At 42.4% G+C, this 23900-nt stretch overlaps 1 protein-coding gene across 3 annotated transcripts in view; it reads right to left on the reverse strand.

Moving 5' to 3' along the window:
* The window catches only part of LOC134807900 (putative protein FAM157B), a 77414-nt gene extending 53878 nt beyond the window's left edge, over positions 1-23536 (reverse strand). The window contains exons 1-3 of one of the 3 annotated variants that reach the window (XR_010149491.1): positions 18390-23536; positions 13777-13878; positions 8760-8955 (exon numbers count right to left, since the gene is read on the reverse strand). Coding sequence is in view for 1 of the 3 variants with exons in the window: in XM_063789781.1 (XP_063645851.1) it covers positions 8760-8955; positions 18390-18416 (223 nt within the window). In the remaining 2 variants the exon portion in view is untranslated. The remainder of the gene's footprint in view (positions 1-8759; positions 8956-13776; positions 13879-18389) is intronic. The other 2 variants (XR_010149487.1, XM_063789781.1) reach the window with 2 other exon arrangements.
* Positions 23537-23900: the final 364 nt, after the last annotated feature.

A 23900-nucleotide genomic window follows, 5' to 3' on the forward strand; every position in this document is an offset into this window, starting at 1 on the left:
ATATTACTACATCAGTATTAGAAGCGATGGTGTGGATTAGATCAGTGTTAGGGCATGGTGTGGATATTATTACATTAGTATTAGAAGCGATGGTGTGGATTAGATGAGTGTTAGGGCATCGTGTGGATATTATTACATTAGTATTGGAAGCGATGGTGTGGATTAGATGAGCGTTAGGGCATGGTGTGGATATTATTACATTAGTATTAGAAGTGATAGTGTGCATTAGATCAGTGATAGGGCATGATGTGGATATTATTACGTTAGTATTAGAAGCGATGGTGTGCATTAGATCAGTGATAGGGCATGGTGTGGATATTATTACATTAGTATTAGAAGGGATGGTGTGGAGTAGATGAGTGGTAGGGCATGGTGTGGATATTATTACATTACTATTGGAAGTGATGGTGTGGATTAGATCAGTGATAGGGCATGGTGTGGATATGATTACATTAGTATTGGAAGCGATGGTGTGGACTAGATCAGTGATAGGGAATGATGTGGATATTATTACATTAGTATTGGAAGCGATGGTGTGGATTAGATGAGTGTTAGGGCATAGTGTGGATATTATTACATTAGTATTGGAAGCGATGGTGTTGATTACATCAGTGATAGGGCATGGTGTGGATATTATTACATTAGTATTGGAAGCGATGGAGTGGATTACATCAGTGTTAGGGCATGGTGTGGATATTGTTACGTTAGTATTAGAAGCGATGATGTGGATTAGATGAGTGTTAGGGCATCGTGTGGATATTATTACATTAGTATTGGAAGCGATGGTGTTGATTAGATCAGTGATAGCGCAAGGTGTGGATATTATTACATTAGTATTGGAAGTGATGGTGTGGACTAGATCAGTGATATGGCATGGTGTGGATATTATTACATTAGTATTAGAAGGGATGGTGTGGATTAGATGAGTGGTAGGGCATGGTGTGGATATTATTACATTACTATTGGAAGTGATGGTGTGGATTAGATCAGTGATAGGGCATGATGTGGATATTACTACATTAGTATTAGAAGGGATGGTGTGGATTAGATGAGTGGTAGGGCATGGTGTGGATATTATTACATTAGTATTAGAAGCGATGGTGTGCATTAGATCAGTGATAGGGCATGGTGTGGATATTATTACATTAGTATTAGAAGGGATGGTGTGGATTAGATGAGTGGTAGGGCATGGTGTGGATATTATTACATTACTATTGGAAGTGATGTTGTGGATTAGATCAGTGACAGGGCATGGTGTGGATAATATTACATTAGTATTGGAAGTGATGGTGTGGACTAGATCAGTGATAGGGCATGATGTGGATATTATTACATTAGTATTGGAAGTGATGGTGTGGATTAGATCAGTGATAGGGCATGGTGTGGAAATTATTACATTAGTATTGGAAGCGATGGTGTGGATTAGATCAGTGATAGGGCATGGTATGTATATTATTACATTAGTATTAGAAGGGATGGTGTGGATTAGATGAGTGGTAGGGCATGGTGTGGATATTATTACATTAGTATTGGAAGTGATGGTGTGGATTAGATCAGTGACAGGGCATGGTGTGGATATTACTACATTAGTATTGGAAGCGATGGTGTGGACTAGATCAGTGATAGGGCATGATGTGGATATTACTACATTAGTATTGGAAGCGATGGTGTGGACTAGATCAGTGATAGGGCATGGTGTGGATATTATTACATTAGTATTAGAAGCGATGGTGTGCATTAGATCAGTGATAGGGCATGGTGTGGATATTATTACATTAGTATTAGAAGGGATGGTGTGGATTAGATGAGTGGTAGGGCATGGTGTGGATATTATTACATTACTATTGGAAGTGATGGTGTGGATTAGATCAGTGACAGGGCATGGTGTGGATAATATTACATTAGTATTGGAAGCGATGGTGTGGACTAGATCAGTGATAGGGCATGATGTGGATATTACTACATTAGTATTGGAAGTGATGGTGTGGATTAGATCAGTGATAGGGCATGGTGTGGATATTATTACATTAGTATTGGAAGCGATGGTGTGGATTAGATCAGTGATAAGGCATGGTATGTATATTATTACATTAGTATTAGAAGGGATGGTGTGGATTAGATGAGTGGTAGGGCATGGTGTGGATATTATTCCATTAGTATTAGAAGCGATGGTGTGGACTAGATCAGTGATAGGGCATGGTGTGGATATTATTACATTAGTATTAGAAGCGATAGTGTGGACTAGATCAGTGATAGGGAATGATGTGGATATTATTACATTAGTATTGGAAGCGATGGTGTGGACTAGATCAGTGATAGGGTATGGTGTGGATATTATTACATTAGTATTAGAAGGGATGGTGTGGACTAGATCAGTGATAGGGCATGATGTGGATATTACTACATTAGTACTGGAAGGGATGGTGTGGATTAGATCAGCGATAGGGCATGGTGTGGATATTATTACATTAGTATTAGAAGCGATGGTGTGCATTAGATCAGTGATAGGGCATGGTGTGGATATTATTACATTAATATTAGAAGCGATGGTGTGGATTAGATGAGTATTAGGGCATGGTGTGGATATTATTACATTAGTATTGGAAGCGATGGTGTGGATTAGATGAGTATTAGGGCATGGTGTGGATATTATTACATTAGTATTAGAAGGGATGGTGTGGATTAGATGAGTGGTAGGGCATGGTGTGGATATTATTACATTACTATTGGAAGTGATGGTGTGGATTAGATCAGTGATAGGGCATGATGTGGATATTACTACATTAGTATTAGAAGGGATGGTGTGGATTAGATGAGTGGTAGGGCATGGTGTGGATATTATTACATTAGTATTAGAAGCGATGGTGTGCATTAGATCAGTGATAGGGCATGGTGTGGATATTATTACATTAGTATTAGAAGGGATGGTGTGGATTAGATGAGTGGTAGGGCATGGTGTGGATATTATTACATTACTATTGGAAGTGATGGTGTGGATTAGATCAGTGACAGGGCATGGTGTGGATAATATTACATTAGTATTGGAAGCGATGGTGTGGACTAGATCAGTGATAGGGCATGATGTGGATATTATTACATTAGTATTGGAAGTGATGGTGTGGATTAGATCAGTGATAGGGCATGGTGTGGATATTATTACATTAGTATTGGAAGCGATGGTGTGGATTAGATCAGTGATAGGGCATGGTATGTATATTATTACATTAGTATTAGAAGGGATGGTGTGGATTAGATGAGTGGTAGGGCATGGTGTGGATATTATTACATTAGTATTGGAAGTGATGGTGTGGATTAGATCAGTGACAGGGCATGGTGTGGATATTACTACATTAGTATTGGAAGCGATGGTGTGGACTAGATCAGTGATAGGGCATGATGTGGATATTACTACATTAGTATTGGAAGCGATGGTGTGGACTAGATCAGTGATAGGGCATGGTGTGGATATTATTACATTAGTATTAGAAGCGATGGTGTGCATTAGATCAGTGATAGGGCATGGTGTGGATATTATTACATTAGTATTAGAAGCGATGGTGTGGATTAGATGAGTGGTAGGGCATGGTGTGGATATTATTACATTAGTATTAGAAGGGAAGGTGTGGATTAGATGAGTGGTAGGGCATGGTGTGGATATTATTACATTACTATTGGAAGTGATGGTGTGGATTAGATCAGTGACAGGGCATGGTGTGGATAATATTACATTAGTATTGGAAGCGATGGTGTGGACTAGATCAGTGATAGGGCATGACGTGGATATTACTACATTAGTATTGGAAGTGATGGTGTGGATTAGATCAGTGATAGGGCATGGTGTGGATATTATTACATTAGTATTGGAAGCGATGGTGTGGATTAGATCAGTGATAGGGCATGGTATGTATATTATTACATTAGTATTAGAAGGGATGGTGTGGATTAGATGAGTGGTAGGGCATGGTGTGGATATTATTACATTAGTATTGGAAGTGATGGTGTGGATTAGATCAGTGATAGGGCATGGTGTGGATATTACTACATTAGTACTGGAAGCGATGGTGTGGACTAGATCAGTGATAGGGCATGATGTGGATATTACTACATTAGTATTGGAAGCGATGGTGTGGATTAGATCAGTGATAGGGCTTGGTGTGGATATTATTACATTAGTATTGGAAGCGATGGTGTGGATTAGATCAGTGATAGGGCATGGTGTGGATATTATTACATTAGTATTAGAAGCGATGGTGTGGACTAGATCAGTGATAGGGAATGATGTGGATATTACTACATTAGTATTGGAAGCGATGGTGTGGACTAGATCAGTGATAGGGCATGGTGTGGATATTACTACATTAGTATTGGAAGCGATGGTGTGGACTAGATCAGTGATAGGGCATGGTGTGGATATTATTACATTAGTATTACAAGCGATGGTGTGGATTAGATGAATGTTAGGGCATGTTGTGGATATTATTACATTAGTATTAGAAGCGATGGGGTGGACAAGATCAGTGATAGGGCATGGTGTGGATATCATTACATTAGTTTTGGAAGCGATGGTGTGGACTAGATCAGTGATAGGGCATCATGTGGATATTCTTACATTAGTATTGGAAGCGATGGTGTGCATTAGATGAGTGTTAGGGCATGATGTGGATATTATTACATTAGTATTGGAAGCGATGGTGTGGATTACATCAGTGATATGGCATGGTGTGGATATTATTAGGTTAGTATTAGAAGCGATGGTGTGGATTAGATGAGTGTTAGGGCATGCTGTGGATATTATTATGTTAGTATTAGAAATGATGGTGTGGACTAGATCAGTGATAGGGCATGGTGTGGATATTATTACATTAGTATTGAAAGCGATGGTGTGGATTAGATGAGTGTTAGGGCATGGTGTGGATATTATTACATTAGTATTGGAAGCGATGGTGTGGATTAGATCAGTGACAGCGCAAGGTGTGGATATTATTACATTAGTATTCGAAGTGATGGTGTGGATTAGATCAGTGATAGGGCATGGTGTGGATATTATTACATTAGTATTGGAAGCGATGGTGTGGATTAGATCAGTGATAGGGCATGGTGTGGATATTATTGCATTAGTATTAGAAGGGATGGTGTGGATTAGATGAGTGGTAGGGCATGGTGTGGATATTATTACATTAGTATTGGAAGTGATGGTGTGGATTAGATCAGTGATAGGGCATGGTGTGGATATTATTACATTAGTATTGGAAGCGATGGTGTGGACTAGATTAGTGATAGAGCATGATGTGGATATTACTACATTAGTATTGGAAGCGATGGTGTGGATTAGGTCAGTGATAGGGCATGGTGTGGAGATTATTACATTAGTATTGGAAGCGATGGTGTGGATTAGATCAGTGATAGGGCATGGTGTCGATATTATTCCATTAGTATTAGAAGCGGTGGTGTGGACTAAATCAGTGATAGGGCATGCTGTGGATATTATTACATTAGTATTGGAAGTGATGGTGTGGATTAGATGAGTGTTAGGGCATGGTGTGGATATTATTACATTAGTAGTGGAAGTGATGGTGTGGACTAGATCAGTGATAGGGCATGATGTGGATATTACTGCATTAGTATTGGAAGCGATGGTGTGGATTAGATCAGTAATAGGGCATGGTGTGGATATTATTACATTAGTATTAGAAGGGATGGTGTGGATTAGATGATTGTTAGGGCACGGTGTGGATATTATTACATTAGTATTGGAAGTGATGGTGTGGATTAGATCACTGATAGGGCATGGTGTGGATAGTATTACATTAGTATTAGAAGCGATGGTGTGGACTAGATCAGCGATAGGGCATGATGTGGATATTATTACATTAGTATTGGAAGCGACGGTGTGGACTAGATCAGTGATACGGCATGGTGTGGATATTATTACATTAGTATTGGAAGCGATGGTGTGGACTAGACCAGTGATAGGGCATGGTGTACATATTATTACATTAGTATTAGAAGCGATGGTGTGGACTAGATCAGTGATAGGGCATGCTGTGGATATTATTACATTAGTATTACAAGTGATGGTGTGGACTAGATCAGTGATAGGGCATGCTGTGGATATTATTACATTAGTATTGGAAGCGATGGTGTGGACTAGATCAGTGATAGGGCATGATGTGAATATTATTACATTAGTATTGGAAGCGATGGTGTGGATTAGATGGGTGTTAGGGCACGGTGTGGATATTATTACATTAGTATTGGAAGCGATGGTGTGGATTAGATCAGTGTTAGGGCATGGTGTGGATATTATTACGTTAGTATTAGAAGCGATGGTGTGGATTAGATGAGTGTTATGGCATGCTGTGGATATTATTACATTAGTATTAGAAACGATGGTTTGGACTAGATCAGTGATAGGGCGTGGTGTGGATATTATTACTTTAGTATTAGAAGCAATGGTGGGGACTAGATCAGTGATAGGGCATGGTGTGGATATTACTACATTAGTATTGGAAGCGATGGTGTGGACTAGATCAGTGATAGGGCATGATGTGGATATTACTACATAAGTATTGGAAGCGATGGTGTGGACTAGATCAGTGATAGGGCATGGCGTGGATATTATTACATTAGTATTAGAAGGGATGGTGTGGATTAGATGAGTGGTAGGGCATGGTGTGGATATTACTACATTAGTATTAGAAGCGATGGTGTGGATTAGATCAGTGTTAGGGCATGGTGTGCATATCATTACATTAGTATTAGAAGCGATGGTGTGCATGAGATCAGTGATAGGGCATGGTGTGGATATTATTACATTAGTATTAGAAGGGATGGTGTGGATTAGATGAGTGGTAGGGCATGGTGTGGATATTATTACATTAGTATTAGAAGCGATGGTGTGCATTACATCAGTGATAGGGCATGGTGTGGATATTATTACATTAGTATTGGAAGCGATGGTGTGGATTAGATGAGCGTTAGGGCATGGTGTGGATATTATTACATTAGTATTAGAAGTGATAATGTGCATTAGATCAGTGATAGGGCATGATGTGGATATTATTACGTTAGTATTAGAAGCGATGGTGTGCATTAGATCAGTGATAGGGCATGGTGTGGATATTATTACATTAGTATTAGAAGGGATGGTGTGGAGTAGATGAGTGGTAGGGCATGGTGTGGATATTATTACATTACTATTGGAAGTGATGGTGTGGATTAGATCAGTGATAGGGCATGGTGTGGATATGATTACATTAGTATTGGAAGCGATGGTGTGGACTAGATCAGTGATAGGGAATGATGTGGATATTATTACATTAGTATTGGAAGCGATGGTGTGGATTAGATGAGTGTTAGGGCATAATGTGGATATTATTACATTAGTATTGGAAGCGATGGTGTTGATTACATCAGTGATAGTGCATGGTGTGGATATTATTACATTAGTATTGGAAGCGATGGTGTGGATTACATCAGTGTTAGGGCATGGTGTGGATATTATTACGTTAGTATTAGAAGCGATGATGTGGATTAGATGAGTGTTAGGGCATCGTGTGGATATTATTACATTAGTATTGGAAGCGATGGTGTTGATTAGATCAGTGATAGCGCAAGGTGTGGATATTATTACATTAGTATTGGAAGTGATGGTGTGGACTAGATCAGTGATATGGCATGGTGTGGATATTATTACATTAGTATTAGAAGCGATGGTGTGCATTAGATCAGTGATAGGTCATGGTGTGGATATTATTACATTAGTATTAGAAGGGATGGTGTGGATTAGATGAGTGGTAGGGCATGGTGTGGATATTACTACATTAGTATTAGAAGCGATGGTGTGGATTAGATCAGTGTTAGGGCATGGTGTGCATATTATTACATTAGTATTAGAAGCGATGGTGTGCATGAGATCAGTGATAGGGCATGGTGTGGATATTATTACATTAGTATTAGAAGGGATGGTGTGGATTAGATGAGTGGTAGGGCATGGTGTGGATATTATTACATTAGTATTAGAAGCGATGGTGTGCATTAGATCAGTGATAGGGCATGGTGTGGATATTATTACATTAGTATTAGAAGGGATGGTGTGGATTAGATGAGTGTTAGGGCATGGTGTGGATATTCTTACATTAGTATTGGCAGTGATGGTGTGGATTAGATCAGTGATAGGGCATGGTGTGGATATTATTACATTAGTATTGGAAGCGATGGTGTGGACTAGATCAGTGATAGGGCATGATGTGGATATTACTACATTAGTATTGGAAGCGATGGTGTGGATTAGATCAGTGATAGGGCATGGTGTGGATTTTATTACGTTAGTATTGGAAGCGATGGTGTGGATTAGATCAGTGATAGGGCATGGTATGGATATTATTACATTAGTATTGGAAGCGATGGTGTGGACTAGATCAGTGATAGGGCATGTTGTGGATATTATTACATTAGTATTGGAAGCGATGGTGTGGATTACATCAGTATTAGGGCATGGTGCGAATATTATATGGGTGTTAGGGCACGGTGTCGATATCATAGTAATGTAGAGCACAGTGTGATTATTATATTAGAGGCCACTGTAAGAATATATATTAGCAGCCACTGTGTCTTGGACGTTGACCATGATACTAGGGTATACTCCAAACAGTGAGATTTGGGGGTTTTATTTTTCTAGATTAATTTCTTCCTCTGCTAAGTACTCTAAAGACTCACTCCTTGGCACTCAGGGCCGTGGACAGGAGCTTTTTACTCACCAATGAAGAACACCAAATTAACATGACCCTCGTGCTGCCCTGAGGAAGTTGAAGCTCCTCGCTGCTTCTGGCACCTCAGCGGGAAGTTGGTTGGGGCGGGATCGCGCGCCCTCTGGTGGAGCCATGGTTCAGCACAGACGCTCTTGCTCACAGTTTCTCGGCGCATGTGCGCCCCCTCCTGGCTCTCCTGAAATACCTATAAAATTCAATATTCAGTTTATTCAGTGTCATAATTTTGGAAATTCAAACCGAAATAAAGGCCACTATATCCATACCTTTCCCATAAATGGTGATGGAAGAATTATTTGGAAGCCATATAGAATGAAGTGACTCTATACACAAATTAAAACACAAAAACGTACTCAAAATAGTCCAGAGACTACAACTTGAAATGCAAAACTATAAATAATCTAAAAGAAAACCTAAGAGACATTGGATTTGGTGTTGAGTTTTAACACACAGCATCAAGTGTCAATTCGTGAAAATACTGAGAACAGACTTTATAAAACTAAATTTTCTACTATGAAAAACCCTATTCAGAGAACAAAAAGACAAGACACACTGTGAGAAGATATTTACAAAATACAAACGTGATTTTTAAAACTGTATTGAAAATACACAAACAACTCTTCAAACGAACACTAAGAAAACTAAAAACCCAAATAAAACTGGGTAAATATCTGAACAGACATCCAGCCAAATAAAATACATAGATAGCAGGCCAGGTGTGGTGGCTCATGCCTATAACCCCAGCACTTTGGGAGGCTGAGGCGGGTGAGTCACCTGAGGTCAGGAATTTTAGATCAGCCTGGCCAACACAGTGATACCCTCTCTCTACTAAAAATACAAAAAAATTAGCCAGGCATGGTGGTGGGTGCCTGTAATCCCAGCTACTTGGGAGGCTGATGCAAGAGAATTGCTTGAACATCGGAGGTGGAGGTTGCAGTGAGCCAAGATCACGCCACTGCACTCCAGCCTGAGTGACAGAACGAGACTCTATCTCAATAAAAAAAAAAGAAAAAAGAAAAAAAAGAAAATATACAGATAGCACATAATCACACAAAAGGATGCTCAATATATCTCATTAGGAGACTGGAAATTAAAATAATGCTGAGATATCACTGCACACCTAGTACAACTGTGGGACTCTTAAAAAAGCTCAACAGTAACAATTGGAGGTTGAAGAACAATAGGTACGGCCATTCATTACTGGCAGAATGCATGAATGGGTACAGCCACTTTGGGAAACAGTTTGACAGTTTTTCCCAAAGATAAACAAGTCTTACCTTAAAATCCAACAAATGCACCCCTAAATTGTGTATGTTTAGACAGCTGCTTTGAAAAATTATGTTCAAACAAAAACTAGCATGTAATTATATACGAGCCACTCTACTCATCATGGCCAAAACTTGAAGTAATCAGAACATTCTTCAATAGCTGAATGCATAATCAATTTGAAGTACAACCATGCAATGGAATGCCATTCACCAACAGAAAGGAATGAACTGTCAATCCATGAAAAGAAATGAATGAATCTTGCATCTATGTTGCTAAGTAAAGGGTGGCAGTATGAAGATGCTATACATTATATGACTCCATTCCTATGACATTCTGGAAAAAGCACAACCAAAGAGATGATAGTCAGATCAGTGACTGTCTGGGGTGGGGATTTGAAGTATTCTGTATGCTACTTCAGTAGTGGATATCTGACAGTATGCATTTGATAAAACCCACAGAATTTTAATGCACAAAGAACAAATCACAATCTACACAAATTAAATTATTTAGGATGTGGAAGTATCTAAGGACAAAATACAGAGTGCAACCAAGAATCTAACTGTATTACCAATGTATGTTGCAAGTGGTGGGCCAAAGGTGCTGAGCTGGAAATGAGTAGAATCCATAGACTAAAAACAAAATGTACTATATACATGAACAGTGGACTCTATTTTATAAAGTTATTTCCCATAGGGATAATAGTTAATTTTGAAACCACTATATCTGTAAAAAGAAAAATAACCATGATTTTCCTCTATACTATCAACACTCCACTTTTAACAGCAAATTGTGGGGGGGTGGGGTGGGTGTTTCCCACACCAACCAATTTTCCAACTCTCTGGAAAACAATTGGGTATCCTGTAATTCAACTGTGACACTGATTACCTGGAGTTAGTATACACCCTACAGGTTAAGGGCTTAGTAACACCAGACTGTCCACAACCTCAGATGCCAATCACAAGTAATGAATCCCCAGTTTACCCAAACTTCTATATGACTTGGCTAGAAACTAGGCATTCCTACACCCCCTCTTCAGGTTTGACAATTTGCTATGATGGCTTATGGAACTAGGAAATACTTACTTATGTTTACCAGTTATTATGGTCTCAATGTGTGTACACCCCCACCCCAAATTCCTATTTTGAAATGTAATCCCCAAAGGGATGGTATTCAGAGGTAACCGAGAGGTGATCGGATCATAAGGGTGCTGTCCTCATGAATGAAACCAGTGCCCTTATAAAAGCGTCTAGGAGCCCGTTTCCCCATTCTGCCATGTCACGACATGCTAGAAGGCACTATCTATGATAGATGAGCCCTCACTAGACATCAAATCTGTCAGCCTTGATCTGGAACTTTCCAAATTCCATATTTTAGGAATTTTTATGGAAGCTTCATCATGTAGACATGACAGATTATTAACTCAATTTCCAGTCCCTTCACACCCTCAAAGGATTGCATGTTAAGCTAAAAGTTACAACCTTCTTATCATGGCTTGGTCTTCCTGGTGACCATCCCCATCCTGAAACCATCCAGGAACCCACAGAGTGTCCTTATTAGAACAGAAGCCATTCCTATTATCCAGGAGATTCCAAGAGATTTAGGAACTCTGCGTCAGGAACCCGGGCCAAAGACCAAATATTAGAACACAAGATGCTCCTACTGTTCAGGAAATTGTAATAGTTTTAGGAGCTCTGTACCAGGAACTGCAGACACAGACCAAACATATATTTCTTATTAAGTCCCAACCTGGAATCTTGATCAAGAATGAATTCCTTGTTCCCAATGGTACAAGGGATGAAATAAATGGCAGATAGATAGTAGGAGCCAGGTTCCTCACTATTACAGTGAGAAGTTACAGATAAAAAATAGGGAAGCCTAGAATGATCTCTGTCATAATGAGTCAGAATATATATATACAACATAAGTATAAACTCACATTTAGCTTAACATATACACAGATGGTTCCACATAGAAACCTTTATAATTAAGTGGGTACATATAAGTTAGAAGACACACATATATTTCTTTGCACTGTCAGCTGTAAGTGTCATGATGCAATGACCACATTTAGTGTCCAGATGTAAGTTTTTCATACCATTCTCTAATAAAAGAAATCAGGGCTATTAGAAGAAATAGCTGAAACTAGGACTGGGACAGAAAATATATGAGCCAGGGTACTTTTGAAGTAACAGAAATACATTATAAAAAAAACATGAAATTATGTAAAAGGAGCCAGTGGAAAGAGCTACCAATGGCCACAGGTATGAACAAAGAGCAACAAAATACTGTAGAATTAGATAACAACCAAAAGATTAAAGTAACTATCTGTGGATCCATACTGGTATAAATAAATGATTAAACAGATATGCAAATGGGCTGAATAGAAATCTCTTATACAGAAGAATTCCAAATACCTGATATAGACACTCAGCCATCAAGGAGGTGGGGCTAACTCCCCACTCCTTAAGTATGAGCTCTGCATGATGACTTCCTCCAAAAGCATACATACAATATAGACATGGGAAAAAAGTAACTTCACAGTGAAAAACCTGAAAACACTGCCTCAACCACGTGATAAAAGTTAACATTAATGGTGATAACACATCTTGAGAGCATGAAGTGACTAGACTAGCACTTGCAAACCAAAAATAAAATTCAAAGATCTTTCCCACAACCACCTCTCCACCAGGGGACACCAAAGTTAACCTGGAAGACTGGTTCAGGCTATGATGGGAAAGAGGTGGTCAGACATGCCTCAGTATGCCCTCCTCCCTTTTGGAATTCAGGAAAAGCCAATCAGCATTTAACATCAACACGACCTTAAATCTGATAAGAAACATTTACAATCTATTCTCTCTGAAGCCTGCTACCTGGAAGCTTCATCTCCATGATAAAACCTTGGTCTCCATAACCCCTTATCATAACCCAGACACTCCTTTCTATTGATAGTAAGTCTTTCAACAAACTGCCAATCAGAAAAATTTTAAATGTACCTATAACCTGGAAGCCCCACCCCACCCTAATCCTTTGGGTTGTCCCACCTTTCTGGACCAAACCAATATATATCTTAAATACACTTGATTGATGTCTCCTATCTCCCTAAAATGTATAGAACCAACCTGCACCCCAACGACCTTGGGCACATGTTCTCAGGGTCTCCTGAGGGCTGTGTCATGGGCCATGGTCACTCATATTTGGCTCAGAATACATCTCTTCAAATATTTTACAGTCTTTGACTCTTTTTGCGGACACACTACACATCTGCTCTGCTTCCCCCAAACCCCTAAACCCAGGCTGATTATGAGAAAAACCCCAAGTAAACCACAATGGAGGACATTCTACACAATACCTGACCAATCCTCCTAACACTGTTCCAGGTCCTCAGAAGTAAAGTCTGAGAGACTGCCACAGCCAAGAAGAGCCTGACATGATGACTAAATGTCCTATGGGATCCTAGATAGGATCCTGGGAGAGAAAAAGGCAGAACTAAGGGAAACCAAATAAGATGTGAGCTTATTTAATAATATAGTAATATCCAGTCATTAACTATGACAAGAAATGATATAAGATGTTGGTCAGGAGTGGTGGCTCATGCCTGTAATCCCAGCACTTTGGGAGGCTGAGGCGGGTGGATCACCTAAGATCAGGAGTTCAAGACCAGCCTGGCCAACGTGGTGAAACCTCATCTCTACTAAAAATACAAAAATTAGCCGAGCGTGATGGCAGGCGCCTGTAATACCAGCTACTCAGGAGGCTGAGGCAGAATGGCTTGAACCTGGGAGGCGGAGGTTGCAGTGAGCCGAGATCACGCCACTGCACTCCAGCCTGGTTGAGACTCTGTCTGAAAAAAAAAAAAAAAAAAAGATGTTAAACCTATCTGATACATGTTGATATGTTAAAAAGAGGGGAAACTAGGTTGCGTCTACATGGGAAATCTGCATTTTCTTCCCAATTTCTGTATGAATCTAAAACTAATTTAAAATAAAACCTCTATTTAAAAATTGTAATTTTTTCAGATATCTGCTAAATTATTTCTACTAAAAATTAGTAATTGGCAGTAACTACTCCTACTTTTAAAAATAAGAGCATTCATGATACTGCAAAGTAAATTATACAGACTAATACATACTTTCAAAGAAATGCCCCTTTTACATGTTTTATGTTAAGATAACATATATGTGTAAACATGGTCGTATCATTTTTCTTATGGTGTAGTTCACTCTCTAAGAAAGCTGGTCATCTTAGAACCAGGGAAAAAAATTCACATTTTGGAGACTATTTCAATTTACGGCTGGATGTTTTCAAAGTATGACTTTGTGAAAAAAAAAAAAGTTCAAATTGATTCCTTGTGACTGGATCACTTACTCTAATGAATGCTTGCCTTTATTTTGTTTCCCAGCATTTCTTTCAGCTACGATACAACAGAAGCAAATATTTGCCACTGGAAAAAATATTCAAAGACACTCTTAGGTTAATCTATAGCTGATGACAGTCAGTCTAGTCTCCATAGCAAGCAGCTTCAAGATATGATTATTTAGCTAAGCGGGAAATGGGACGTGACTGCTGCCTCATTCCCACGTCTCTCTGGACCTGATAATTTAGAGGAAGCTCACATTTGCAAGATAAAAATTTTCTTTTCCTTCTCAGTATTAAATATGCTGTCACAATAGAAGAAAGCTTTACTGACTTCTTAAATGATGTGTTGAGACCGGAAACCTAAAATGATAGTTACTGAGAATAGTGCTAATGCCCTAAGTTTTTAGTCACACCCTCACCTAGGTAGGAACCTAACCAAAAGGGGAGAACTGTTGAACAAATTACGGGAGGTCATTGTTTTGGTCACAACTCCGGCATTAGGCCACACTGAGCAGGCAAAACCAGAATGGAGACACTCACGCTGAATGACACACAACGAAGCTGAAACTTTAAGGAAGTAGATAGATCCCAAAAGAGCTCCCTTTTTCCCTGAAGAGACTCCAGTCTACCTGAGTCAGCATAAAGAAGTCCCCTCTGCTTTAATTCTTACCAAAACAAGTAACTTCAAGTAATCTGATATTAACAAATCAGTTGTTATTTTCTATTGCTCTATTTCCGCCTTACACAACACAGTGTTCTGCTATTGCCCAGAGGGCACTGAGACCAAATAAAACTTGAAAATGCCACACTGAAAGCAAATAAGTCCTAATAACTCAACTTACAACGATAACAAAGAGCGACACCAATGCCCAAAGTTTTGATCAATATCTCAAAATTGAGAGGCTGACCAAAAGGGAGGAATTCTTACATCAAACAACATTTGGGCTTTAGAAGCCTCCCAAGGAGTCCTTGTAAAGAGTCGCGGCCGGGCACCGTGGCTCACGCCTGTAATCCCGGCACTTTGGGAGGCCGAGACGGGTGGCTCATGAGGTCAGGAAATCGAGACCATCATGGCTTACAAGGTGAAACCCAGTCTCTACTAAAAAAAAAAAAAATACAAAAAAATTAGCGGGACTTGGTGGCGGCAGCCTGCAGTCCCAGCTACTCGGGAGGCCGGGACAGGAGAATGGCATGAACCCGGGAGGCGGAGCTTGCTGTGAGCTGAGATCGCGCCACTGCACTCCAGCCTGGGCGACAGAGCGAGACTCCGCCTAAAAAAAAAAAAAAGAAGAAGAAGAAGAAGAAGAAGAATCGCAACTGAAAACCTGACTTGGGAATGTATCATTGTAACAAATAGCGGCGGTTCAGCCAATCACATCAGCCGAGTGTCAGTCAATGGCTGGTAGCCAGCTGTTCAAAACAAGTTCCAAGAAGGCAAATCCGGGCTGTAACCAGGTCTGTAACCAATCCAGCCACCTCTATACCTCACTTCTGTTTTCTGTATGTCACTTTTTTTCTCTGGCTATAAATTTAACCTGCACATATTGTGTGGCAGATCATTCTGAACCATTTTTGGTCTGGACTGCTGCCTGATTCTAGAACCACAAAAAAAAAAGCCAATTAAGATCTGCAAACCCACATTTGTTGTAATTTTGTATTTTAACAGTTGTGCCCTACAAAAGACATTAAGCTGAAATTAATCAAAAATCATTTACGGTCATGATTAGGTCATAAAAAATTGTCAAACATAACAATTCTTCAAAAAAAGCTAAAAAGTATTTTTTAAAAATATTGTTGATGGAAAAAAGAGTGCAAAAGTAGATAGGAAAATTATGTACAAAACTAAAAACAGAGGAGAAATTAAAAGTCAAATAATTGCATCAAACTGGAAACCTAGAAAAAATGGGTGATTTCCTAGTAAAAATACACATTAACAAAATGGGCACTGAAATAAGGCAACTATGAATATACCAATTAGCATAGAAAAGCTAAGAAAGGTCCTTAAAGATCTCCCAGTGGAAAAAGGCCCCAGGACCATCTGGGTCCATAGCTTAGTGTAAGCTGACTTAACTAAATGGTGATTTTACACTCATGCATTGCATACATATGATGGTGGTCCCATGAGATAAAAATGGAGCTGAAAAATTCCTTCCTACCCATCTTGTCATAAGCTCATGGCTCAAAGCATTACCTTTTCTCTGTTTTGATACCATGAAAGGAAAATAAATCTCAGGACCCCCAAATCACTAAGCCAAGGGAAAAGTCAAGCTGGGAGCTATGTCAGGCAAACCTGCCCTCATTCTATTCCTAACTAAGATAGCTACAAAGATAAAAAGCTACATACCTCACTCACAATTTGCCCACAAAGAATTTCCTTTTGGACAAAGGACAGACAGCACTCAAAGTCATCCCTCACCTGAGACAGATGCATATCTGATTGCTTCCTCTGCCCTATTATTTATGTAAAAATGCAGATTCATTGAGCCAGACTAAATTGTGTATTCAGTGGAAGGCTGATCAAGGATTCAAAAGAATGCAACCTTTTGTCTCCAACCTACTTCTGACCTGGAAGCACCCCCACTTCCTGCTTCCAGTTGTCCCGCCTTACTGGGCCAAATGACTGTATATCTTACACGTCTCATCTATCCCTAAAATGTACAAAAGCAAGCTCTACCCTGGCCACCTTGGACACATGTCGTCAGGACCTCCTGAGGCTGTGTCAAGGGTGTGTCCTTAATCTTGGCAAAATAAGCTTTCTAAATTGACTAAGACCTGTCTCAGATATTCTGGGATCACAATCTACAATCACCATGGTGTTATAGTTGACTGCAGCATTCAGTACAGAGACATGCTGTACAGGTTCGTAGCCTGGGAGCAATAGGCTATACTATGTAACTTAGGTGTGGAGTGGGCTACACCATTTAAGTTTTATAAGGACACTCTACAGTGTTCACACAAAGATGAAATCACCTAAGGATAGATTTCTCAGAAAGTATAACATCGTTACGAGATGCCTGAGTGTACTTTAAATGGTCAAAGCCTAGGAGAAAAAAAGAAACTTAACTCTTGTTATGGGTTAATAACAAAGCTTAAGAGAGTTAACATAGTTCATCTAATCGAAGATGCCAATGATTAAAAAACATTATTTTATGCACCATCACAAATAGGTTGCCAATTAAACCGACTTTCTGAATAACACACAAATGTGAATTTACTTCTATTAATGCCAGGAAAGTAAAATGAAAAATAAATTATGGTTTTGACATGTTAAAGCAAATAAGGCGGGGGTTAGCCTGAGGCCTTCCCTAAGCAAACAGAAACCGAACTTGGAGGCATTTGAACTGACTTAAAAAAATTAACAAACCAACCACAGTCAATGCCAAAAAGCTCAGCAGCCAGTTGGCTGTATGACTAGGGACGCTGAGGGAACCATCCCCATAACAGGCGGTCACCTGGCTGGAGCCACTGAGGAGCCTCACTTAGGGGCCACCCTAAGAGCTCAAAGCCCCAAGCCGATTTCCGTTCTGGTGCTTCCTGCGTGATTCATGAACCATTCCTTTGCTGAAATAAACTCCGCTTAAATTTATTTTACCTAAAATCCTTTTAACAGACAAAGTCCAGTATTTACACTTAAAATACGGTTGTGAAAACTCACATCTACATCTGCTCTTCAATATTTTTCAAGTACTTTAACACTCTAAGAAAAACGAGCCACTGGAGCGCAAATAAAAGCAAGTCGTGGGGTGCGCGTCTCCCTGGGGCTCTCCATGTTGCCCTCAGGGTTTCTCCCTTCTCTGTCCCGGATCCACCCCAAACAAACCCAAATTGGTCAAAAATTAAAAAATGAAACAACTCAGGTATGCTGTAATAATGAATAACAAAGCCACTTAATGATGGGCCACTTTGTAAAATAAAATAAATACAACTTGAGAAAGTGGAGCGCGAGGCAGCGCGGCCTCCTCAACACTGAGCCGGGACAGAAAGCTTTTTCCTCACCTTTCCTCGGGCAGCCTCGGGGACCATGAAGCCACAGCTTCCCCAGTCGTTCCTGAGGAGCTGAGGAGAAGGAGGCTGGGTCGTCCCTGGCCACGGTCCCCAGGTGTTCCTATAGAGCCAGCGGCGTCTCCCGAGTGGGTCCTGAGGAGGAGGAGGCTGGGTCCTCTCAGGTGTCCCTGTAGGGATGGAGGCGTCTCCTGCGTAGGTCCTGAGGAGGCGGCTCGGCTCCGCCCCCTGGAGCCGCAGGGCGTCTGTGCCGGAACCCGGGCGCCTCTTGAGGTTCTGTGAGGCGGCATCGCGCCCCCTGACGGCCGTCGCAGGCGGTGCAGGATGCTCAGGTGCTCGCGGTCAAGCTGTGGCCTCGCCCCTCCGGTGAATCTCCGAAGTTCACTGTTCTGACAATTACACGCCATGACTTTTGAAAAACCAGCTGAGGCCGGGCGCGGTGGCTCACGCCTGTAATCCCAGCACTTTGGGAGGTCGAGGCGGGCGGATCGCGAGGTCAGCAGATCGAGACCATCCTGGCTAACACGGTGAAACCCCCGTCTCTACAAAAAAACAAAAAAAAAAAAAACAAAAAAAAATTAGCCGGGAGTGGTGGCGGGCCCCTATAGTTCCAGCTACTCGGGAGGCTGAGGCAGGAGAATCGCTTGAACCCGGGAGGGGGAGGTTTCAGGGAGCCTCCTCTAAACAGAAAAGACCGACCCCCAGTCAGTGTTTTATTTTCCCTGATGACCGCAGGCCATGAACTTATGGAACAATAACGTAATTAGGCTCTTGGACCCAGGGAAGTAGCTCCATGCCACCTGCCCTCATTTGCTGAGCATTTTGGTTTCTCGGATCTGCTACTCAGTTTCCAGTCTCTTCCTCCCTGCCAATGCTGCCAGCGTGCCTCTTCTGCAAGCAGCAACCGCCTTCCACCTTCCATTCTCTACTCTTTAGCCGTCATCTGGCTGGACTTTTCAGAACGGACTGCAAAGGAGAATAAACTGGCTGAGTCTGAGGGTGCACTCACGTGCAAAGTTGCAAGCTTTAATGTACCCATCTTGGCAGATTTTGGCTCCTTAGAGTTCTTTCTCATTTGGGGATCTCATGTGCCCTCTGATGAGGTGGGCTCACTGACTGTCTGCGCTGGTGGCATCTGGCAGCACCTTGTCACGTGCACCTAGGTAAGAACCTGGCTGCACCTGATGCTTAGCCAAACGGGGAGCCCACAGTTCTGTGTATCAGGTGATGTTTAATCTCTGGAGGTTAATGAACGTGAGGGAGCGATACTGTCTGGGACTGTCCACATATTGCGTCTGAGTCACTGAAGGAAAAGAATGTGGGGTCTGTTTGCTGGAACTGGACACCTCCATAATCACATGCTCCATGAAATGCAGGCAGGAGATCTCGCTTTCTACCTCTGGGATGGGAGTGTGCAGTTTCAGAATGAGACTAGCCCACACAACTGACTCTTTATTTGGGAAAGAGAAATGAAATCAGATGTAGCAATTTAATATCCACTAAGATGATATCTTAATCACAAACACTCTTCTGGTTTTTAGAAATGTGAATGTTATTTACACTAGGTTAAAAAACCTGAATATCCAACAGCATGACACCGACTAAAGAAATACTGGCGCACTCTGGAACCTTGCACACCACTTATTGGCATGGGAACAATGGGAACACGCCTATACAAAGATGTGCATGGAAATTAGAAGAATGCAACACTGTAGAACAGATGTGACTAGGTGCATGATCAAGAGCACACAAGACCAAGCCTGCCTCTGCACACACAAGACCGCGCCTGAGTCTGCACCACGTGACGGGACCATTGTGGAGCAAGCCTGGGAGATTCTGATGTAGGCAGCAGAGGCGTCACTTAGGGACCAGACTTCCGTGGGAAACCACCATCTCCTTCCAACCCAGATGCACTTCGTGGGAAACGTGAGCAGATGAAGGTCATGTAGGAGACGAAAGAACTCGCTCCCCAAGCTCATAGGCCTTTGTCCTCCACCCATGGACCGAAGCATCTTGTTAGATGATGGCCGCCCGCAGCCAGGGCCGGCGGAGAACCTGCCATGGAGCAGAGGTCCGTAAAGAACTGCTGACTGTCACTGTCCCTACTTGGGGGCCACTGGGGGATCTGATGCATCTCACTACCCTTTGTAAAGGAATTATTGAAAATGTCAGCCCTCTAACAAGGCATAGGTTGATTAGTTACAGGATTTAACATTTCTATTTTAAAAGGCAACATTGAAGAATGTCTTTACAAAGGCTGTACAAAGCCTGCCATATTCTTTGTCACACAGATTGACTCATGTGCAATGCAGCCATTTAATGAAACACTGGCATTTACCAGATGTAAACTTATTAGCAGACGACAACTAGAAATAATGTGCTGGATGTGCCCGTTTATTTATATGAATATAACCATCTCTCTAGATGCATCGAAAGATACACAACATGAGATCCACTTTATTTCTACAAGTTTATGATCAGGTGGTCAGGACAGGGAAAGAAGAGGAAAAAACTTTAAATCATGGACCTTTATTCTTAGACACCTTTATCCTACATACACAAGGGACATGCATGGTTGAAATAATGGAAACAAGGTGGATAAAAGTGAAAGTAACTTAAACTGCTTTACCCAGGAATGCCCAATTCAGGTGCTGCAGAGAAGAGCATGAGAACCGGGTGTCTTCGGGACAGGTGTGCCTCTGGGAGCAGAGTGGCCGTTCATCAGCAGGGAGGAGCAAGGCCTGGGTCGGGGGACACTGGGGCTGCTGTCCCAGAGGCTGGCAGCGTAGCCCTGAACCCCCAAGGCTTCACTGAGTCTCCCCTCAACCACCTAAACCAGAATAAACTGATGTAGCAGGACTCCTCAAACACTGTGCAGGGTCTCCATGTCCTCGATGGCCCCTGATGAGCCACAGTACCCTCAGGTCCTGGTGAAGGAGCTGGTGCTGCCTCCTGCCTTTCCCCACGTGGGGTCCTGCAGCTCATCCCACACAGCCTCAGATTCCCTCTACAGAACCTGCCCACAGATGTCTTCCGAGACCGGCAATACTGGGAGGCCTGTGGCCCAGACCCAGGAGGAACCAGCTGAGAGGCTCCGTGGAGGTATCGCTGATGGTGTAACCAGAATGAAAATGCCCACTTCTGTTCTGCTCCCTGAGAACAACTGTCAAGCCAGCATGAGTTTCCAGTCGGAACTTTTCCTTTTCTCCCCATGTTTGTCGCTGTTTTAATGGACATTGCCTGGCTATTAAATCCCCCGATGAACTCACTTTGAAAATTATCTATTGCACTGGGCACCCTTTCAGGAATCACTGAGTGTTAATTTTCTCAGTCTGAGTGATAATTTATGAGTCAAACAAGGACAGATCTGAAGCCAGAGGCTGCTCCTGTTGGAAAATCCCTGAGGATGATGTTCCGGGGAAGCCTCCAGCCTTGGGAGTCCCGTGGAACTGAGCCAGCCCAGGTCATGAAGGGAGCTGGTGCCAGACACTGACTGGGGACCTGCTGGCCTCTGGGCAGACCGCTCTGTCCCTGCACCTGGCCTGCCAAGTATCCCTGTGCAGTCATACCAAGTCCTGTGCTCAGAAGGGCCCCAGAGTAGTTTAAAGTTCTGCTGCCGCCCCTGGAAGCTCATGATTTTGAACAACAACAACAAAAAAAACCCCACGTTTTCCACTCGGCCCCACACATTATGTGGCCTGCGCAGCTGTCAGGCTGTGGCCACAGTGCTGGCATCTCTCACACAATGAAGGCTGCTGGAGTCCTGGCTGACTTGTTTTGACTCTTTTGTGAGGCCCACACCTAAGCTAAACACTCACGTGCCCCCACGCTGACTCCCCACACTCTAAAGCATGAATCTGCCCCTTCAGCTGGGAGAGGGTCCTCGTGTCATCTGGGTTTTTGGAGAGAAGGTCAAAGGAGCCTGGGTTCTAGTTCTTCAGTAATCAAGAGTAAGGGTCTTACCTGTTCACAGGTCCGCGTGGCTGCTTTACAGAAAGCAGGAAGTGGCCACTTCAGCCACATGGCTGCATTTCCAGCTCAGTCCAGGCAGAGCTGCACCCTGCCTTGCACCTCTGCAGATTCTGAGGGGAGTCCTTAACTGAGCCAGGGCGAGTCCTGGGGGCACTCTGCCCCTGTGGACACTGCCCCTGGGCAGGCCATGAATCTCCTCTGCTGCCACACTCTAGAGTTCAACAGGTCTCAGGGGCTCTGCCTGAGGACTGCCCTTCAACCAGGTATTCGTAATTTCCCCAAGACCCAGGCTTGCTGAGTCACTCAGTTACCTGAATGCCTTTTTCACAAAGGGATGACTGTGCTGCTCCGTCTTCCTTCTTTTTTGTTTGCGAGGCCACAGGGAAATCTGGATCCTCTGGTGAAAAAGCAAATCCAGTTTCTGCTGCTGCTGCTGCTGCTGCTGCCGGTTCTTGTAAATGTCCTCACTTGGTTTCTGGGCAGCAACTTCCTTGACTTGCCTGGGGAGCGGATCTGAGCTGCATTTACCAGGCCATGCCCAGGGGAAGTGATCAGTGTGGGACCGTGAAGCTGGATTTCCCCAGGAGCTCCCTCCAAGCTTCTGGGATGATGATAAGACTCGGGATGAACCAAGGATCTTGAACCATGGGACAATGTGAAGTCTAGACCCAGTGGAGGAAGAGAAAGGCTACGGGAAGGGCAGGCTTCACGTTACTGAGCATCCGCTACCTGCCACACACTTTCACGTGGCCTTATTCTGTGTGTTTCTCACAGCACCCTTGAGAAATAGAGACTACGATCACATCTTTTACATAAAAGAAAACCACCATCCAGGGAGGCGAAGTCCCTTGCTCACAGACTGTCATGTGGGAAGCTCTCTGGATGCAATGATGTCCTCCAGTTGCAGTACCAGGCAAGCTGTCCCAGAGTTCATGGAGCGGAAAGGCTCGAGAAGCAACTGAGGATGCTCGAATCACAGGTTTATAAAATCCATTCGTAAAACACAGCAAGAAGCTGAGGGAAGGAGATGGGAGGGCCGTATGACCTGATTCCTGTGCTGTCAACAATCACCGGTTCTCTTCTTTCTCTGCTAGTCAACCTCACCCCCTCAGGTGTGACCACGAGGACCAGACCTGGGCAAGAGTGCTCACAGCTGAAGGGCTTATGACACACACCGGCTCAATGGGACAGACATGGGACAAGTGTGCCTGATCATGGTGGAGTTGCCAAGAAGCAGCTGTCGCACTGTCATGGGTTCTACGTGTTTCTTGGGCAGAGGACGCATGGGACCAGAATGGGCACCAGGAATGGTGGTGAACGAAGGCCCCATGGTTCTGCATGTTTAGGTGTCTCTTGTATAAAGGCACATTGTGAATTGAACATTTAGTGCCCAGGAGCCTCATGCATATTAAGTATCTCTTGGCCCTTGTGTCTCTTCCTTCCCACATGTGACATACCTGTTCTCTGTAACTATCTATTCTGAACGTATCTAAAAACCATGTCTTGCCTGTGTTATACAAACCACATGCATAC

Source organism: Pan troglodytes, chromosome 1 (assembly GCF_028858775.2).
Source record: "Pan troglodytes isolate AG18354 chromosome 1, NHGRI_mPanTro3-v2.0_pri, whole genome shotgun sequence".
Lineage (NCBI taxonomy): Eukaryota > Metazoa > Chordata > Mammalia > Primates > Hominidae > Pan > Pan troglodytes.